The following is a 19,899-nucleotide window of genomic DNA, read 5'->3' as shown; positions in this document are numbered from 1 at the left end:
AGAAATAAATCAAGGCCTACAAACCAACTCCTATTCCTTGATTTATGCTTGTCGTCACACTTGTTTTCTGCCAGGCACTGGATATATCCTGTATCCTAAATTATAGCATAACCGACGAAAGTATGGTAACACTTGTGCCAGTGTCTTTCATAGGAGATTCACAGAAACCATATGAATCCCAAGTTCCAGCCTACATTGTATCAATTTAATCAGATCCATATTCTTCACAGTTTTACCTGGCAATGGGAAAATGTCTATATGTATATCCTCTGCCAAATTAAATACCTCTCATATTTTGGGTGTATCCACAATTAAAAATTAGGTCATGAAAAACACACCTGGTCTTAAGAAAGAAAATATTTAGTTATGTTTTCTTCAAAAGTACCAACCACATAGACTCATGTTCTGTTCTATCTTCTGATCACTGCTGTTTATCTTTGTGAATCAGGTCTATAGTCTCCTCTTCACCGTTAAAAATGGAGCAGGACACAGCATGTGTTCTTTATTCTTTCCTCTTGCTACATTTATGCAGGCTGTGACCAATGCCAGATTGTGCTGGACAGTACTGGCCTTATTTGAAGGCAATGGCACAACATGTACTGAAGAACAATTAACATCTGTAACTCTTGATAGCAACAAGGAAATAGTGTTAGTAACTGTCCTCCCAATATCGCCCAACACAGGCAAATCAATACTCCGGGCCTCATTTAGAGTTCAGCGGACAGGTGACGGATATCCTGTTCGCCTATTGCAAGCGCCATTGGAAATAATGCATTGTGAAACGGCGGCCAGGACATCCGTCACGTTTGTGACGGAGTAACCTGTCCGCTGAACTCTAAATCAAGTCTTTTGTCTCATGTACCTGCTTCCTAACCTACAATTACAGCTAGACTAGGAAACAACCGGCCCTGGCAAACAGATCGCCCGCCCGCCACAGGGGGGGGGGAGTGCTATTTGAAACCACCACCCATGTCTCACCTCTGCTGTTTCTTTGTTACAGGGGGCCGATATTGCAGCTATGCTGCAAAACTGGCCCCGAGTAACAAAAATGGCCCCCAGGGCCCAAAACCGGCCCCACCCTGACAGCTCATCGGGGAAATGCCCGGTGCCCGATATGGCTGTTGTGTCCTAGCTGACACAGTTAAGGGTTAACAATGTATGCCTACACTTAACACCCACCCACCACTGATGTCACGGCATCACGTGACACAGTTAATAAAAGGAGCCGAGCGCACGTGCTCTAGGCTCACTAACCCACTATCTATCTGGTGTCCGTGTCGCAGTCATTACCAGCATGTGGGGCCTAGGGCCCACGACACAACAATGGCCAGTCTGGCCCTGCATATATTTTTTTATTTCGTAGCAGAATTACCAGCATTCTCACAGTTTACGAAAACTACAGCAATCCATAAAAAATACCAACAAAAAGTGATGTTGTCCTATCATTAAAAATGGCTTGAAGCCAGGGGCATGCAAAATATGTTTTCATTGTAAAATTTCACCAATATTACCCGTAATTACGCAAAATATACAAGTAGTGCAATTAGCATTTTACAAGGTATGTCACCTAACGTTTTCGCACAGAAGCATACCTTGCATTTTTCTACACAAATCCTTTCTTGCTGAGCACTCAGTTTATTTCATCTTATCCGGAGACGTAAGTATTTCGCAATTAAAGCAAGGGCTTCCAGTTTCCGGGGAAATTCTTTAAAATGTGGCGTTGCTCAAGGAACCCTCCATTCACAGCTTTTTGAGCCAAGGGGAGTCGCCGAGGCAAAGGCAGGCTGCTTCATAGCATTAATAACGCTGGCAGGAGTTATCCCGTCGGAGAATTCACATGGCCGCAGGCGGCTGCTCTTTCTAATGGATGCATCTCTGGTGAGGAATTTTCCCATCGGAGATCTCACGAGGTGGAATGTTCGCTGTCTATTTAAGAAGTTCAAATTGCTGTGTGGGGTAAAATCAAATGCGCCCCCTTGCTGGGGCACATGTCTGTTGGCTGTTACCCCTCTGCTGGAGGTCATGTTGTCACTAGCAGGAGACAAAAATGGGTTTATTCATTATTCAGCAATATGCTGGTAGGAAGTCGGATTTTGTCTGTGTTCTTCCTTCCCCATTGCTCACAAATGAAAAGATATGTAGATGCAGGTGGGAGAGTGAGCTATTTTTTAGTTGCCAGTAATACACTGTATTCTTTTATGTTATTATGCTGATTTATTTTATGACACTCGCTGAAATTAAGAGACATTTAAGGCACTCCTGGGTGATCTAGTATCGTGTCATGGCTTATGAACTTCACGGTGAAGCTTGAAAAAACACAACATTGTAGCAATGATTCGTCTCTGTCCTGATATGTATATTTTATTCTACTCCAGCTGTTATTGGTCGCTATTTTAATACGAGAAATGTGTATTTATGTGTCATTTACTTGTACAGCCTCATGAGCTTGTACCTTGGAAAATAAGTCATGTTTTTACAGATGTCACCTATTTTGTCCACCTCAAAGATTTAATGATGAGTCAGCGGTGCCAGGAAGTAAACCTGCCAACCTGTAGGCTGTACATATATTTCTGCAGCAGAAGCATAAACCCACAGAACTATCTATCATTCTGGCCTCATGTAAATCAATATGGTTTTCGCATCTTGCCCATCTCTGTCCTCAGCTGGTATAATAGACTTTTGCTGTTCGTTGTTCCAAAAACATGCACCATGCTAGGGTGTTGCTGACATTGTATTATTTTGTCGATTGTAAGAGGCATTGGCAGCACCCCGAAGTGAGTGGGAAAAAGAGAATTTCATATAAAGCAACTTGTCTGAATCTTTACCCCAAGGTTGGCTGGATGGCTTTATTATTGCAGCGTGACTTATTATTGCCCATGGACTTCTATTTTCACTTTCCCCTCTTTTCAATTAAATTAAGTTTGTTGTTTTATTTTCCCTTACTGGTCTCCGGATTCCCTGGGGTGCTTTTCCGTTTATCTGACCCAGGGAAAAGTAAAGTAAACATTTACTTCTACAGGTGAGAACCTCCACAAGAATATTTCTATCACAGCAACCTTAAACTCCTTCTGTGTGCATGTTGCAATGTGTAAACAGAATAACAGTCCTGCACTAGTCCCATGGCAATTTGAATGCTAATCTGTCAAATGGTGTGAACTCTTTCTAGGCACTATTAGTGTCCGCTTTTGAAAATTGAGGCAGGTGTTGTCTTTTTTTGTGAGCATTTGTATACCTACAGACACCTCCATTGACTGTGGTGTGAAATAATATAAATAGTGCATATTGTGAATGATGTCACACTGAGGCTCAACACCGAGGCCTATTCTATGTCATGTGGTCCTTGGAGTAGGCTGGGGTGCCACGATCCATGGGTGTTGTCTTACTAGCACACTGAGTAAAACGATGTGATAGGCGAAATGCTTGCAGGGACCGCAGCCATTGGTAATTACTCTGCGTTGCAGTTAAGTTCATCGTTTTTCGCTCACTATCCTACTGCAGGTAGAGGATGACCTGAGGTAAATCAGCCTTGGTCCTGCTCCAATAGGAACAATCCAGCAGAGATGCCATGCCGTGTCCTCACTGAACAGAACCAGCGCCTAGACGCTCTTGGGCATTCGTGCGCTATACAAGTTCTCAAATCAAATCAAAAGCATTAGAGGGCATTACAAGGCCAGGCTTCATCAGTGAGCTATAGCTTGACTCATGGAACAGCAAGGATGGGTCCAGCTTCTGGGCATACCTATGGCACTTAGCGTATCTCTGTTAAAAAAATAACAAAAGATTAAAAAAATATTGCCAATGCACAGACAGTGTGCCCCCATTATTAAGAGAGGTGTTGCACAGGGTCACTTATCAATAGCTGTATACTCTGCACTTGCAACGGCGGAACCCTGGGCCCTCCCCGCCCCACAGTTTCCTTCCATTTTAAAGTGTGGCGCACTTCAACCAAAATGCCAGCCACTGCTTGACACTTCTGTTATACAGAAATATTTATGAGCAAATCACTGGAAGTTGCACCCAAAGAAAAGTCTACAGGTCTTTGTTGTAGGTAAATATTTTCTCCTTTATTTCCAGATTCTTTATTTCTTTTCCATAAAAACAGCCATGAATTTCAGCCAACGCGGTTCGTTCAGACCATGCTGAACTTCATCAGGGCTGTGAAAAATATATAAAATCATATAAAAGACATACAACATATACCAAGTAGCATCTATGCTTACATACAATAACACAAAACATACAACATATTTAAAACAATCATGACACTTATCAATGGTGACAAAAAGTCCTTGCACCAACCTGTTGTGACACACAGTTAGACCAATATGAAGGGATAATCTGAATCCTTAAACTGGACGACTGAAAGCAGTGCAGGAATGAAATGTAGGCTAGCGTCTGTAGCTCGTGCCTTTAGAATCTGGGGACACAGTTTTGAATCCCTGCCTCTGTGCTAGACTCAACATTGTGTGATTCTGGGCAACTCACTTAAGCTCTCTGTGCCTAAAAATGTGTGGAAAATGTATGTGTAGAATCCTCACTTGAGGTATACGATCTCCCAACCCCTCGAATAACGGACAATGCCAGCTAGCTAAATATCAACATATACATACAATGCATACATTAGTTGAAGAGATTGAATTTTTTTCTTTTCACATATGCCCAGTTCAGTAGTGGGTGGCAGAGGCCTGGGTTCAGTAATCATGTAGAATATTTATTTTCCATTACATTGTACAGTGGATTGTTCACTCACGTATGTCACACCACAATGTTGACATTGTTTGCAACTTGCCAGCCTAAATTTCTCCCAGTGCTGTGCAGTTGACAAGTCAATGATGGTTTGTGTTAAAAAAAAAAACAGTAACCACCACCATGTCACACTTGGGGCTAGCTGGAATGAAAACAGGACAAGCATTTTTCCCACTGTGCATGTGCATTTCATGGATCTCCAACTTTGAAAGCCTCAGTGGAGTCATAATGCAGCAGTTGGCTCGAATACATTTGCACAGACACAAATTGGCTCAGACAGGACTGATGTCTCATGGACTTTGCTGTCATCAGAAAAGCTGGCACAAAGATGGGAGTAGGGTGAGGACACCAGGGGTAGTAAGAGATGCGGCTTTCTTGACTTGCCCGTGGAATTTCAGTTTATTTTTTTCATTTTGATAGCAGAAAAAATTAAGAAGGCATTGTTCCAGTAGTTTTTTATTTTGCTCATATGTTACTGAAATATGTTTTTAAATTGATTGCTTTGACCACAAACCTGAACCAAGCTCTCTAATGGAATTATACGAAGTATGATATTTTCATTGTATTGCCACTGGATACAAGTAATTTGTGCTAGTAATGAAGGCAACACTGCAATCTTGTCTTGCCCTATAAGGGCCAAGTTGTAAATCGACACAGGCAACAAAACCACATTTAATTGAGGAGTGATGTTAGGGAAAGATGGCGGCAGGTAGACAAAGCCACAGACTGGCTGAACCACAACTTTGTTGCCCTGATCACGCAGAGTATAATGTAAATCATGTACCCTGCATTAATTTATCTATGCAGTCACTTCCTGTCAATATGATAACCTTTTCGTATGCAGTTGCCTGGCCTGAGTTGGCTATTTGACACTCTCAGTGCATACAGTCCTCTTCTGTAGTTCCTTTGGGGAGTGTACTTTTGTATGTATGTGGTATTTGTGTAGTGTGATTTCAGCCAAAAGTTAGTAAAGCACTGTACAGTGTAAAAGGCAAAGATACAGTCTTTAGCTCTTTTCAAATATTGACCCGGGTTCAGGTGGTCCTGATGGATAGATTTTGCTCCAAATCCTGTGTGCATGGATTTAGAAGGCCTACTTTTTTTTTCTTTTTGGTACTTTTTTGCCTTTAGTCTGATATCCTGACTTGTGGTGTGTCAAGAGAAACTGGATATGGCGAACTTGACAGCATATATGCAAGGCTGCTGGTTATCTTGGCTTTGAAAACTCTGTACCTGGTATTAACCCCTTCGACGCTGATGACGAGATCAGCTCGTCATGAAGTACACCTCTCGTACGCTCATGACGAGCTGAGCTCGTCATGAACCGCGGGATTTTCAAATCTTCAGCGCACAGCGGGAAAATGCGCTGCACCGATGGAGTTAAAGATGGGTAGGCCAGCCAGGGGAGCCAGTGGAGTTCCATTATTATGAGGGTGATGGGACTATATATTTTTAGGCCTTGGATGAGCCTAACTGCAGTGTGTAGGATGCTCTGAAGGATGGCCAGTACAGAGCCTGTGAGGCCATGGAGCAGGGCATTGACACCATCCAGTTTTAAGAGTGGAAAGGTTTGAACAGCAGTCCGAAAGTGATTTCTGGGAGGAACATTTCCTGTGCTACTCATTTTGCACCTGCCAGTATCTCTCTCTACTATTTTCAGTTTCTGTCAGTCGCTTCACATCTTTCTAGGCAATGGTGGAGGATGCAGTAGAGGGAAGTACATGTAAGCACAGTGGGTGGGACAGGGTGCGGCAGGGGGGAAGCTGACAGACGACAGAATATGTATTATTTATTTATTTAATCATCCCTATTCCATCGCCTGTCGGCTTCCCCCATCACCCTGCCCCACTCCTGCACTGCCCCTCCACGTGTACCTGTGCTGGCCGCTGCTGTAAGACATGCAATGCTGACTGTCTGTGTCAGGGCTGACTCCGAGAATGGAGAGAAATCAGTTGTCTGCTGCAGGTCTGCAGTGGCTTGCTGGAGCAAGGGTTTTGGTGTGCTAGCATTCCTGCTTTCTGCCTACCTTTCTGGGGCCTTCTAGACCACATAAATCCAGGAAAGATGGGGGAGAAGATGGCCCATCACCCACCATTTCACCTTCTCCTATGCATATTTGGCGACCCAGTGAAGGCTGAGTTTTAGTGCCAGCTCTTCCACTCGGGGCAAGAACAAGTCCTGGAGCCCAATGTTTTGTTCACAGGCCTGCAGTTGGAGGCCTGCAGGTGGCATTACTGAAGGTCGGGCTGCTATTTACCAAGATGGTGTAGTCTTGATTCCCCCTCATGCCTCTTTATTCCACCACCAGACACTCCCTGGCTCCTTAGCTCACTCCTGCAGGTTCTTTTCAGTACCTGCTTTCCTATAAGTAACTGTCTTCCTTCCTTCTTTTCCTCCTTCTTTCCCCTTCTGCGTTTTTGTCTCTTTTGCTCTAGATCAAAGTATGATGACGAAAAATTAGTTCTGGTCCCCAAAGATCTTGCACCCACAGGCTGACATCAAGCACTGCTTCCTACAGGAAGACGCAGAGGTGCACGGGAAACTACTTTCTCAATGTGATGTAACAGCTTTGGTAAAGGAGCTTCATTTTTCAGCGCTTACACCAGAGCAGCCAGTCGATAATCGGATTTAGAAGCCCGTGTTCTTTGGAAGCTGTGCTCAACAATAGATCCCTTCCCCTGCTTTGTGTGCAAGGCGAGGGGCTCCATCCGTTGTGAGAATTTGTATTCACGGCCTCAGAGCCGCTTCTGCATTCTGTAAATGTTGACAAAGCCGCAGGTGAGAGTCGGCTTTTCCACCAGATAACATGGCGCTCTTTTTCTAAAGATAGCTCCTCGCTCTAACCTCTCTCTTGGCTGTAATTATAAATGTGTAGAGTGTCAGTTTTGTTCAGTCGATCAATCATTCTGTGTTTACCACTCTGCCTCTTTGCACTGCTGAGAGAAAGCAAGCGCATAATGGAAGCCGGCGACCCATAAACTTGAAACTTCATCAATTAAACATGTGCTGGACAGTGGCGATCCATCCTGTTCATGGAGCAATATGTAGGACGTGCCTGTGTCCAGCGTGGGGGCGTGAAGAGAAACAATACCATGCTGCCTTTATTTCTCCTTGCTAGATGTTGTAGTTGTTGTAGTAAAGATTTTTTTTCTTGCTAGAAAAATGCTAGCTTTATTAAAATGGTGTTATGCATGCAAGAGAGACCAGAGCACAGACATCAACATTTGATGCAGCCCAGCAAGACCACTTTCTGAGCTGCGTCAAAAGAATAGGGCAAGATTATGCCATTGCTATCAAGATATGGCACCTTCCTGCTCTCTCCTTGTCCTGGCACCCTCAGTGGAGCCTCGCGCCAACACAGGCATCCTTGAATCATTTTGCAAGGGTGCCTGTTTTGCACACTTAGAAAGAGGAAAAAAAAAACAGGAGAAATAAAGATATTTCTCCTCGTTGCGCCTCCATTGGGATAGTGTAGAATGTTGACGCATCCTCAGGTTTACCTGTCTCTGTAAAACTGGGAATATGGCAAAATACTTTAGTGGGTGGGTGCATGGGATCACCCACTCTCCACCCATGTAACGCCTTCCCAGCACAGACTAACGCAAGTCAGCGACTTGCGCTTCCTTCTGTTACTTCAGATTTACCAAGCAACGCGCGTGACTTGGTAAATCAGACTTATGATTTGCCTTCCCCTTGTCACACGCTGCGTGACGCAAGGGCAACGCGATATTATGAAAAATCTGGGCCTAGTTTATTTACTGTAGGAAAATGTCCATTTTTATCTACCTTAGTTTAGTGGGACTGCACGTGGAGATACTTTGATTGCTGAGGACATATTGTAGTTCCTTCTAACACTTTGGGGCAGATTTACAATAACTGGCGCATCCCCAGGGATGCACCAGTTATTGTGCGCCACAGCTCCGCCACCCATGGTGCGCCGCATTTACAATGCGGCGCACCATGGGGCAAAAACAGCACAGATGCGTGACGCATCTGTGCCGCAAAGGCGGTGCATTGCTGGAGTTGCGTCGCAAGCGCGACGCAGCTCCAGCAATGCTCTGGGGAGCCCTATCTGTCCAATGCTGCGCCAAGCCTTACGCCTGCTTCAAGCAGGCGCAGGGTTTTGACGCAGCATTGGCTTAAAAGTGCCTGCGTGAAATCTTGTAGATTTCACGCAGGCACTTTTGCGAGGCGCACCTGCCCCGGAATGCCCACCCTGCACCGGAACGCCCAGATACAACGTGACGCATCTGCCTAGATGCGTCACGTTGTAAATGGGTCGCAGGGATGTGCCACGTTTACGCCGCCGTTGCGTGACGCAACAGCGGCTTAAACGTGGCGCAAGTTCGACATAAATCTGCACCTTTGTATGGTATTGCCGTATTTATGTGGAGCACTGAAGCACTTACCTACAAGTGTTGCAAGCTACGCCATGTAGGATGTGTGTGGTTTGAAGGGTGTTATCGTTTGCTCTGTCTCTGCTATCTGCTTCCATTTACCTCGATTCTACACACAGCACAGCCACGAGGAGGCATAACCATGTCATGTTTTTTCTGTTCTCTCTCGACAGGCTTTGAAGGGACTGCATCTGACATTTCAGACCGGACAGACTCGCTGTGGCTTCTGAGCCCGTGAGCCCGAGGCTGCCAAAGCATGCAGGTGCCAAGCTGTCGGATGATGCACATAGCCAGGCCCTTGGTGGTTCTCCTGTGCTGCCTGCTGTACGCCGATGCCGAGAGTAAGTCCTGCCATGTCTTTGGACTCTATTATGCTGTTTTTCTCATGTGATTGATGCGGCGCAAAGTGCCTCTTAATATGCCCCATTTCGAGAAACGTGGCTGCTGCTGACATGACCAGAGGGGGCACGTCTACGATGTCACCTGATTTTCCTTTCCATTCCTCTAACTGCCACTACGCTTCCTCGGTTGCTCGCGCGCCCTCCTGCCGCCGGAAACAATACTAGTGAAATTGCGTAGTCAAAATAAAGGGCAAGTTTGCACTTCTCCAAAAGGCAAACACTATTTTGAGACATTAAAAGCTCGTTCGGAGCTTCAATATTTTTCTTTTTTAACTTTACCAGAATAAACAGTATCATGTTGAGCCCAATTAAGATTCATGGCCCTTTGTAGCTGTCACAGCAGCTGCTCTTATGTATTATTTCCGACAGCTGTCGCGGAGTGCCGCATTCAGGCAAACCATGCAGAACTGACAGCTATGTGGCAGGGCTGCGCGTGCGAGGGCCTCTCCACAGGCCGGGCTCCCCCGCGCCGAGAACTGGATGGACTCTTCCAATGCGAAGCAATAGAGTGATGGTCAATTACCCTGGCAATTAATTGAAATATAATATATATTTTTAATTAGTAATTAGCAAATCATTAGGTTTGTTGTGCGTCATCACCCAGCTGGCGCGGTGGTTTTGTAAGATAGTCGTGTCAGGAAGGAAGCTTGCAGCAGGAAATCCATCCAAACTTAAACGTATTTGCTGTTTTATTGGACTCATACCGGGTCCATGGGTGCCTTGGTGTTTTACATAGCTATAAGAGCATATTGCTATAAACAAGAGACAGTGTATGCAAAACAGAGCGTGTAAACAGCAAACCAGTAGAAATTAAACACATAGCAGCAATGCAGTTGCATTTTTAGTGTATATACTTTATTTACTGAGCGTGAGTTTCTTCATTCAAGGCAAATCAACTAATGCATGCAAAATATGTCATAGTGTGGATAAGGTGAATGAATGCATTATCACAAGATATAGAACTACAGAGCAAACCGGGCATTCCCCAGGGTGAAATTAATGTTGATGCTAAGTGAGTAATAGAGGTAATTTAGGGCCAGATGTAGGTGGCCATTTACCGGCCGGTAACGGCCAATTTCCGTCATTACCGACCGGTAAATGGGTTTTTGGGATGTAGGGGGACAATTTTACAGAATCGGTAAATTTACCGAATTAGTAAAATACCGAATCAGTATTTTTACCGATTCGGTAACTTCTAGATGTAGGTGGGACTCTTCTGAGTCCCAAAGGCCTTTCAGATTCGGTATTTTACCACCCAATCCAATTGGGTGGTAAAATACCGAATCCAGGTGTGCATGCATATGTGTGCATGCAAACCTATGCATGTGACAGACAGACATGCCCTTAGGGCATGTCTGTGTGCCACATGGCACACATGCCTTTATTTGGGGTGGTAGAGGGTGTCAAAGTGACACCCCTGCACCCTTGCTGGAATCGGTATTTACCGATTCTGTAAATACCGATTCGGTAATGCCCATTGATTCCTATGGGCTTCAATGCCCATAGGAATCAATGGGCATTACCGAATCGGTATTTACAGAATCGGTAAATACCGAATCTTAATGATTCGGTATTTACCGATTCTGTAATACCTACACCTCCCCCCCCCTCTATTTTACCACTTAAATACCGAATCGGTAACATTCGGTATTTAAGAAGTGGTAAAATAAAATTACCTACATCTAGGCCTTAGTGTAGTAAAAACACATGGTTAACTTTTATAAGCCTCAAGTTGGATTGTTATAGAAAAAAATTATGTGACTCTCCGTTAAATGTAACATGTATTGTTACAGTGGAAATTAACTTGTAGAAAAGCAGAATTCCTACCTCTATGAATTATGTTTTATGACTTTTTATAAGGCTGAGGATAGTTAGTTTTAGAATCAGGAAGAGTCATGAAATTCATTACATTTGGTTGTTTGTCCTATTTTGGCTCCTTTACTTCGTTTCTTAATCTAATTGTGTCTAATGTATGAAAAAGTCAAGCAAAAAGAGGTAGGCAGGAAAGACTCACGCCTCAGTGTGTATGTGACACCATAAGCTCACATCCCACTGAAGCTAATAACATGCATTCGGTAAGAAGATCCAAACAAGTGCTACAAATCGCAAACATTTTATGCATTTATTAAGCCTAATGGGGGTCAAACTTACCAGCACACATATATTCCGGCACGGACACATAAGCATCACATGCAGCATGGCACTACATAAAGACATCTTGTAGGCTAAGTGTAAGCTAAGTACACAGATGCAGAACTTTACATGAGTTGGCCAGTAGGCACCACTCTCCTGACACAGCGAAAAAGGCTTGTCACAGTACTGATTCTTCCAAAACAGGTATGCTCATGCTACTTATCTCTTCGCAAGAGCTGTAGGCTTCTACCACTATGAGGGTAGAGCTTGGGGTGCTCCTTCCAATCAAACAGTACCAAGGTCCCACATAGCAATGCAGCTGGGGGTCTGATATCGCTGGCGCACCCTTGTCACCATGCCGGGACCTTTTCCATCCTAACAATACGCAACTGGAAAATAAGAAATTGTGCGACAGCATTTGTGTTGCTTGGTTCTCAATTTTTCTTCTTGCCTAACCAATTCCTCTGATACCCTACTAGGGTCAAGTCCGTGCTGTAAAAAACTTTATAAATACAAAATAAAATAAAAATATCACTGTGCATCTGCTTGCTGGTGCCAACCAGTCCAACGCACCACCTGACAACAGTGTTTAACTCAAAGACTTCATGTGTTAGTGTAAGAGCTCAAACATCACATCCCATAAACTCTGCAAGTAAACCAACAAATAATTTTACTGACTCAGTCTTACCAAGGTAGTGTCACTGCACAGTTTTAGTAGAAATGGATGCAAAGCTCCATTTTGCAACTGTGCACATGTCCAGAACAAGTAAGGTCACAGTTTCACAGAATCAGGACTTCCTTGCAAAGATCCACTTACTTCCATGAAAAGTCCAAAAGTGTGGGGAAGGAGTGGAATGGGGAGGGGATGTGCAAATTGATCTAGAACTCCAACAGAGGCAGAATCTTGTGGATTTGCTAACATTATGCATATCATTTCCCAAATTGCAAATACTTGTAAATTTGCACTAGTAAAATGAAGTTTTAAGTGAGTTTACAGAGTTAGAAAAAGCGGAATAACTCACCTATAAATTTTAGGGAGGCATAAGAAAAATGATTTTATCACAGACTAAAGCTCCGGTGGATTTGACTATTGACCAAGGTAAAGGGACAGGTTGACAAACAGAAAACGTATTTAATGGACTTACCTTTTTCGGTCTATCATGATTTATTAAGAGCCACGAGCAAAAGACATATCTACCCATAGGTTTACTTCTTCATGTGGATTAGATTTCTGAGTTGTAAGGGTTTATCAGAAAACGCCCAGTCAAATCCTCGACTCTACAACAAACTTAGGTTTTTATAAATGCTTCATTTTTTAATTTGGAGCATTTTCACATTTTGCGGATGCACCATTATTTTTTTTCAGCCAAAAATGTATTTTCCTGTGGTAAAATACCTTTGGTATATGAGGAACTGCTGCTTTGCCTTTCCGAATCGAGAAAGTCACATACTTCTGTCTTTCACAGAAATAGAATTTGTTTGCATCATCAGGGTATGAAATAACTTGCAGTGTTATGTCAATATCCATATAGTTACGAGAGTCTGTTTACTTCAAATTCTTTTGTAGGGTGACAAATTCCGTCAGATCTTGATTCTGGGAATTAGGATGCAGCATTTACTAACACAACTTACTTTATCTTGTGCCCAAGCATAAACAAGGCGCACAAGAAACTGTAAATGAAGCCCTTATATTTCCATCTTTGATTATGAATTAGGCCACTTTGTGAATGAAAAACGTTTTGCATTGACCTCCAGTAAGGGGAATATTTTTATTTTATTTTACTGCTTGTCTTCTGTGTAATTTGGCCCAGTAGGTGTCTGGGCCTGCATTTGTGGCATGAGAATCAGTAAAACGTCATAGTTTGTTTCTTTATTGGCAACTTACTTTTACAAATCAATTGCTAACTCTGTTACGATGTGCATTGTCTTTTGCACCTGTGGATTTTTGTAGTCGCAAGTTTGATCATTTTATTCTTGATGATGTTGAGATCAACTCAATGCATTAAATTTATGCTGCCAGGCTCATCCCTGAAAGAAAAACAATTGCAGACAAAGTAGTAACATGTTTGGATCTTAAAGAGAATCTAACATATTGGATTTTCTGACCACAGCAACCAAGGAAACTCTAATGGCCCCAAGTCTATAAAGATTTTTATATTTAGGCTTCAACTTCAGAAAGTTACCCCGAGGAGAAAAACGGAATATTCACAACTGTGTTTCATTTGTTTCCTCGCACACACCAGTATTGCTGTTTTGCTTCCCTTTCCCAAAGCGACCAGAAGCAGCTAGTCAGTTTCATATATGGATTTACCAAGAACTAAAGTAGAAAATAGTTACATAAAATTCATTTTATTAAACTGCTTACATTTGGCACTTGAACCACGTATTCTATATACAATGAATGGTGGAGCAGCGAAACAGAGTGAAACAAGCCTCACTATGCCATGCTTTGACTGATTTCAATTTTTGAATGTTCTCAAGTGACATACCAATAAGACAAATAAAGCTATAACAGAACATTCTTATATGAAGTTAATTATAGTGAATACCAGCTGAAAGCAAACTTGAATATGTATATTTAATGAAACAATATAAAGCATTTGCCAGAAATTATTGTGAATTACTTTAACCCATCAAATATATGAAACATATCTCTTCCTATTCTCCACACTGACAATTACTGATCTAACATAGGATTATAGTCTTAGTTATTCCATGTCAGCCTCAAATCTTTATTGTGTTTTGTACTGAGTTATTTGTGAAAGAGAGAGATATGTCAATGGGAATTTCTTGGGCTTCAGTAGAGCCTTTAAACCCCTTTTGTATAGAACACGTGTAAATAAATATGCAGCCTTGCTTACAGATGGAGCTAACCTAATAACATTGGTTAAGAAATGAGTGAGTGATGGGTGGCACTGAGAGCTTTCAAATCTCCTCCGTTTTGTGGGTAAATACCCGACAAGTGGTGGCCGGTGTGGATTAACGCTTGACCAGACGCTTTTTAGTGCTCTTATAATTGCCAATAAAATTTAGCTAGAAGAGAAGACTTTGGGGCATATTATCAAGGACGGTGTTAAGAATATCGCTGGTTTAGCGGCAGAAAACTGCAGCTAAAGAGGCGATAATGGGCTTAACAATATGCCCTGGAGAATTCCAATAGAAGCCCATGTTCACACAAGAACATGCCCCATGGTTTTTTAAAGATGAAAAAAATATCTGTGTCTTGTTTTTTTCTCCAGGGGAAGTTATAAATCAGGTGTGTTTAGTCAGAGTAGCCCCTGAGGAACAAATAAGGTCGAATAGAGTGGGGTAAAAAGCCATGCTTTTATCCCTCAGACTTTTGCGTTTAAGAAATTAGGTTACTGGTTGAGGGGGGTGAAAGCCTTCTCAAGCAGCAATCACAATTTTTCTCAGGGATTAAGCCACAAGCAAACCCTAAATTAACTTGTTCTCAACCCTTGGGTAGCTTGGCACAGAGCAGTCAGGCTTAACCCAGAGGCAAGGTGTAAAGTATTTGTGTAACACAGTAAAAACACACTACAAAAGAAGCCCACAACAGAGTTAGAAAAATAGAGCATTTTTTATTTTATAAAACAAAACCAAATGACAAAAATCCAATTAGTAGACCAAGGAGATATTCAGTTTTAAAGATGTTAGTAAAAATAGCTCCAGAAGGTGTTAAGCTAGTTAAAGAAAAAAGGGGTGACCCTGAGTCCCTCAGAGCCTGAATAATTAATGGCTCTGTTGGGTAAGACAAGATTGCTTTGACACTACTATTAATGTACTCTGGGGTGAACGCTCTCTGAAATAAACAGCTTAGAAAAAATGCTTAACAAATAAGTCATAGGATCAATTGGTTGTATTGATTCTATTTATCAGAATTACGTCATTCAATGATATCATACAATACATGAGTAGACTGTCTGAATAAGTGTTAACGTGCAATTGAGTGACATTTGTGTGTAGTGCTCACAAGGTGAAAGATATATACAGTGGAACCAATTTCATATATACAGATATATACAAAAGTTTCAGATACCAGCTACTGATTTATAGCCAAGGCTCCCTATTTTTCTTTGTGGGATCCTGGTGATGCTGGACCTAAGACAAGCGTCGATGTTTCAACCCTAGGGTGCCCCAATCGGTGGTCACGCCGGGTCTTTCTCAAGACAGGGGTGTGGAGGGGGTTATTTTAAATCTGGCAGTCTGAAATTAAACAAGATGCTGTGTATCAGAGAGACTGTAGGAGCACTGAACGTTGCACTTAATTATGAAAGAAGCATGTGTACTCACTCTGTGTTCAAGGCCGGGGACCCTCAGCCTGAGTCGGTACAGTACTGTAGCCAATGTATCTGCAGGAGAGGAGTGAGTGTGTCAAGAGTGAAGCATGTAAGGATACCAATAGAATCGCGCATTAGAATGTGGTTGGCTGCAAATGCAGCTGAATGCGGAGGCAGCACGGGTTGCTTGCACGAATCGATATCTATACTATTGCGTCTATTGGGTGCAGTTAGAGGTGCCTTGGCAGCACAATGTGCTAGAATGCATGAAGAACCAATAATGCATAGTGGAAAGTCTATTGGATGTAGTTAGCTGTGCCTAGTTAGCATGCTGTGCTATAACTGGAGCATTCATGCATTTCAAAACAGGAGACGCATCATGTGTCGTCTAGTAGGTGCATTACTGCTAAAAACATGCTGGTGACTTTGTCCGTAGCGATGCAGGTGGCTTGTGCACGTGCCGGCAGGGGCGGAAAGATTGCTCAATTAATATCTTGTGATGCGGGTTGGGATTGTGCCCGTATGCGTTTGGTTACACCGTTTCCGGGTAGTAACGTAACTTAGTGCTCCGTGGAAAGATTGCTCAATGATTATCTTGTGATGCGGGTAGGAAACGTGCCCGTATGCGTTCGGTTACACCCTTTCCGGGTAGTAACGTAACTTAGTGCTCCGCACTGTGGGGGCCCGTATGTGATAGGAACTGGTCGATGAATGTATAAACGGTTACACCCTTTATGGGTGGTAACGTAACTTAGTGCTCCGCACTGTGGGGGCCTGTGGTGGTAGAGACGGAACATTAACCTGCATAGTGGCCCATAGCAGAGGGAGGGAATGTGAGGGAATCTCAGCGATCGCGTATAAGGACCTAACTCTTACCGGTAATGAAGGATGAATCTGCACAACTTGTCAGATGGTGGAACGAAGTCCGATCTGCCGGCTGCATGAAATCGATGCAGCTGAATCCTACTTGCCCTGTAGATATTAGCTTGGGCCCTGATGTTGCAGCGAGGACGCGTGCACGTCGGGAGCGACTGTTGCCTAGTAACAGCGTCACGTCGTGTAATGTATCACGCAGCGTGCGTGAGATGACGTGTGTGCGATGTCTGTCAGTGATCAGGCGGGTAAAAGGAGATACCTAGTAAATGTTGCATTTACTGGAGGTTAAAATACTGGGTGGCCCTGACAGACTAATTTAATGAAAATGCAACAAAGACAGATCAGATAAGACAATTCATGAGTCAGGTGCGCGAGACCATATGTGCATCAACATCATTGCTTTGGTTTAGCCAGGGAACTAAGGGGGTTTTATGGTATGTGGTTCCATATAATTCTATACAGGTTGCGGAAAATAATATTTACATTTTATTTAAACTTTTAAGCAGATAAACAATGCGGAATTGTGAGCAATGTTAAACTATATGCATCAAGAGGGCCTGCAAAATTTGTACAAAACGTTCATAAAGGCATGTACAGTTTAAATTATGCATAGTTATACTAAAGTGCAAATGGTCAAAAATAGTCATAAGTCCATCCTGATATTATGCTTGGTGAAGGGAAAGCACGATGTTGAGGGACAATGTTCCATTGCAGGTTGGGCACTATTGATCCGTGTTGGGGGTCAGAATTACAGACCCATCCGTTTGGCTGACTTCTCGTGTTCATTTAGGCCAGAGGCCACAGAGTTTAGAATATGTATCCATTTGCATTCTTTCCGATTAAGGGCTGCTGCCATGGATCCCCCCCTCGGGTTGGGATTGATCTTTTCCAAAACTCTCTATCTTATGCTCTCTGGTGGATGATTGAGATTTGTAAAGTGTTCCACCAAGGGTGCGCCCTGAACCTTACATCTGACTTTGCTCATGTGTTGCAATATTCTCATCTTGGCCTTCTGGGTGGTCTGGCCAATGTATTGTATGTTACACGGACATAGAATTATATAGATAACATTTGTGGTGTTGCAGTTTGTCAAGGATGGTAACGTGTACGTTTTGTTGTGGTACACCAGGGTGGGGCCCTCCATGCAAAGAGAACAAGTTTTGCATGTGCCACATTTAAAGTGTCCCAGAATAGGTGGTAGTCCCAATTGGTCATGTAGGTCAGGTAGTTTTCGGGGTTCAAGGTAGGCTTTGACAACACTGTCTTTCACATTGCGACCTCCCTTAAAGGCAAACAGGGGGTTTTCTTCTGTGTTCAGCTCTGATGCAACTAGACTCCAATATTTCATGACAATTTTCTTAACGGTATTGCTCTTTGAATGAAAGGTAGTTACGCACACTATGTTGTCAGTAGCCGTTTTTTTCTCCTTGGGTGTCAAGTGTTGCTCTCTAGGGCAATACCAGGCTCTTTTCTCACTCGTTTAAGCAGCCCTAACAGGTATCCTCGCTCACGTAGTCGTTTGGTGAGTACCTCTGTCTCTCTGAAGAAATCCTCCCGTTTGGTGCAGTTTCTCTTCATTCTCGGGTACTGCCCTTAGGGCACATTGTCTCGTAGATTACGGGGATGGTGTGATTCACAACACTGTCTTTCACATTGCGACCTCCCTTAAAGGCAAACAGGGGGTTTTCTTCTGTGTTCAGCTCTGATGCAACTAGACTCCAATATTTCATGACAATTTTCTTAACGGTATTGCTCTTTGAATGAAAGGTAGTTACGCACACTATGTTGTCAGTAGCCGTTTTTTGCTCCTTGGGTGTCAAGTGTTGCTCTCTAGGGCAATACCAGGCTCTTTTCTTCGCTCGTTTAAGCAGCCCTAACAGGTATCCTCGCTCACGTAGTCGTTTGGTGAGTACCTCTGTCTCTCTGAAGAAATCCTCCTGTTTGGTGCAGTTTCTCTTCATTCTCAGGTACTGCCCGTAGGGCAGATTGTCTCGTAGATTACGGGGATGGTGTGATTCATATTTTAACAGAGTGTTCCTCTCTGCTGGCTTTCTGTAGAGGTCACAAGGACACTCACATTCCCCCCCTCTGCTACGGGCCACTATGCAGGTTAATGTTCCGTCTCTACCACCCTGACCCGGAAAGGGTGTAACCATTTATACATTCACCGCCCAGTCCCTATCACATACGGGCCCCCACAGTGCGGAGCACTAAGTTACGTTACTACCCGGAAAGGGTGTAACCGAACGCAAACGGGCACGATTCCTACCTGCATCACGAGATAATCATTGAGCAATCTTTCCACGGATCACTAAGTTACGTTACTACCCAGAAAGGGTGTAACCATACGCATACGGGCACAATCTCCACCCGCATCACAAGATAATCATTGAGCAATCTTTCCGCCCCTGCCGGCACGTGCACAAGCCACCTGCATCTCTACGGACAAAGTCACCAGCATGTTTTTAGCAGTACTGCACCTACTAGACGATACATGATGCGTCTCCTGTTTTGAAATGCATGAATGCTCCAGTTACAGCCCAGCATGCTAACTAGGCACCGCTAACTACATCCAATAGACTTTCCACTATGCATTATTGGTTCTTCATGCATTTTAGCACTTTGTGCTGCCAAGGCACCGCTAACTGCACCCAATAGAAGCATTAGTATAGATATCGATTCGTGCATGCATCCCGTGCTGCCTCCACATTCAGCTGCATTTGCACCCAACCACATTCTAATGTGCGATTCCATTGGTATCCTTACATGCTTCACCCTTGACACACTCACTCCTCTCCTGCAGATACATTGGCTACGGTACTGTACCGACTCAGGCTGAGGGTCCCCGGCCTTGAACACAGAGTGAGTGCACACGCTTCTTTCATAATTAGGGGCAACGTTCAGTGCTCCTACAGTCTCTCTGATACACAGCATCTTGTTTAATTTCAGAGTGCCAGATTTAAAATACCCCCCTCCACACCCTTGTCTTGAGAAAGACCCGGCGTGACCACCGATTGGGGCACCCTAGGGTCAAAACGTCGACGCTTGTCTTAGGTCCAGCATCAC

General features: G+C 43.5%; 1 protein-coding gene across 21 annotated transcripts in view; it reads left to right on the top strand.

Moving 5' to 3' along the window:
- Positions 1-19,899, top strand: part of PTPRD (protein tyrosine phosphatase receptor type D) — a 2,576,377-nt gene that overhangs the window by 1,978,135 nt on the left and 578,343 nt on the right. For all 21 annotated transcript variants that reach the window (XM_086961360.1, XM_086961371.1, XM_086961369.1 and 18 more), the window contains one exon: positions 9,317-9,484. In XM_086961360.1, the coding sequence (XP_086817486.1) occupies positions 9,400-9,484 (85 nt within the window). In that variant the 5' untranslated portion in view covers positions 9,317-9,399. The remainder of the gene's footprint in view (positions 1-9,316; positions 9,485-19,899) is intronic.

This window comes from Lissotriton vulgaris, chromosome 3_1 (genome assembly GCF_964263255.1).
Source record: "Lissotriton vulgaris chromosome 3_1, aLisVul1.2, whole genome shotgun sequence".
NCBI classification, from domain to species: Eukaryota; Metazoa; Chordata; class Amphibia; order Caudata; family Salamandridae; genus Lissotriton; species Lissotriton vulgaris.
This window is presented reverse-complemented; position numbering and strand designations above follow the sequence as displayed.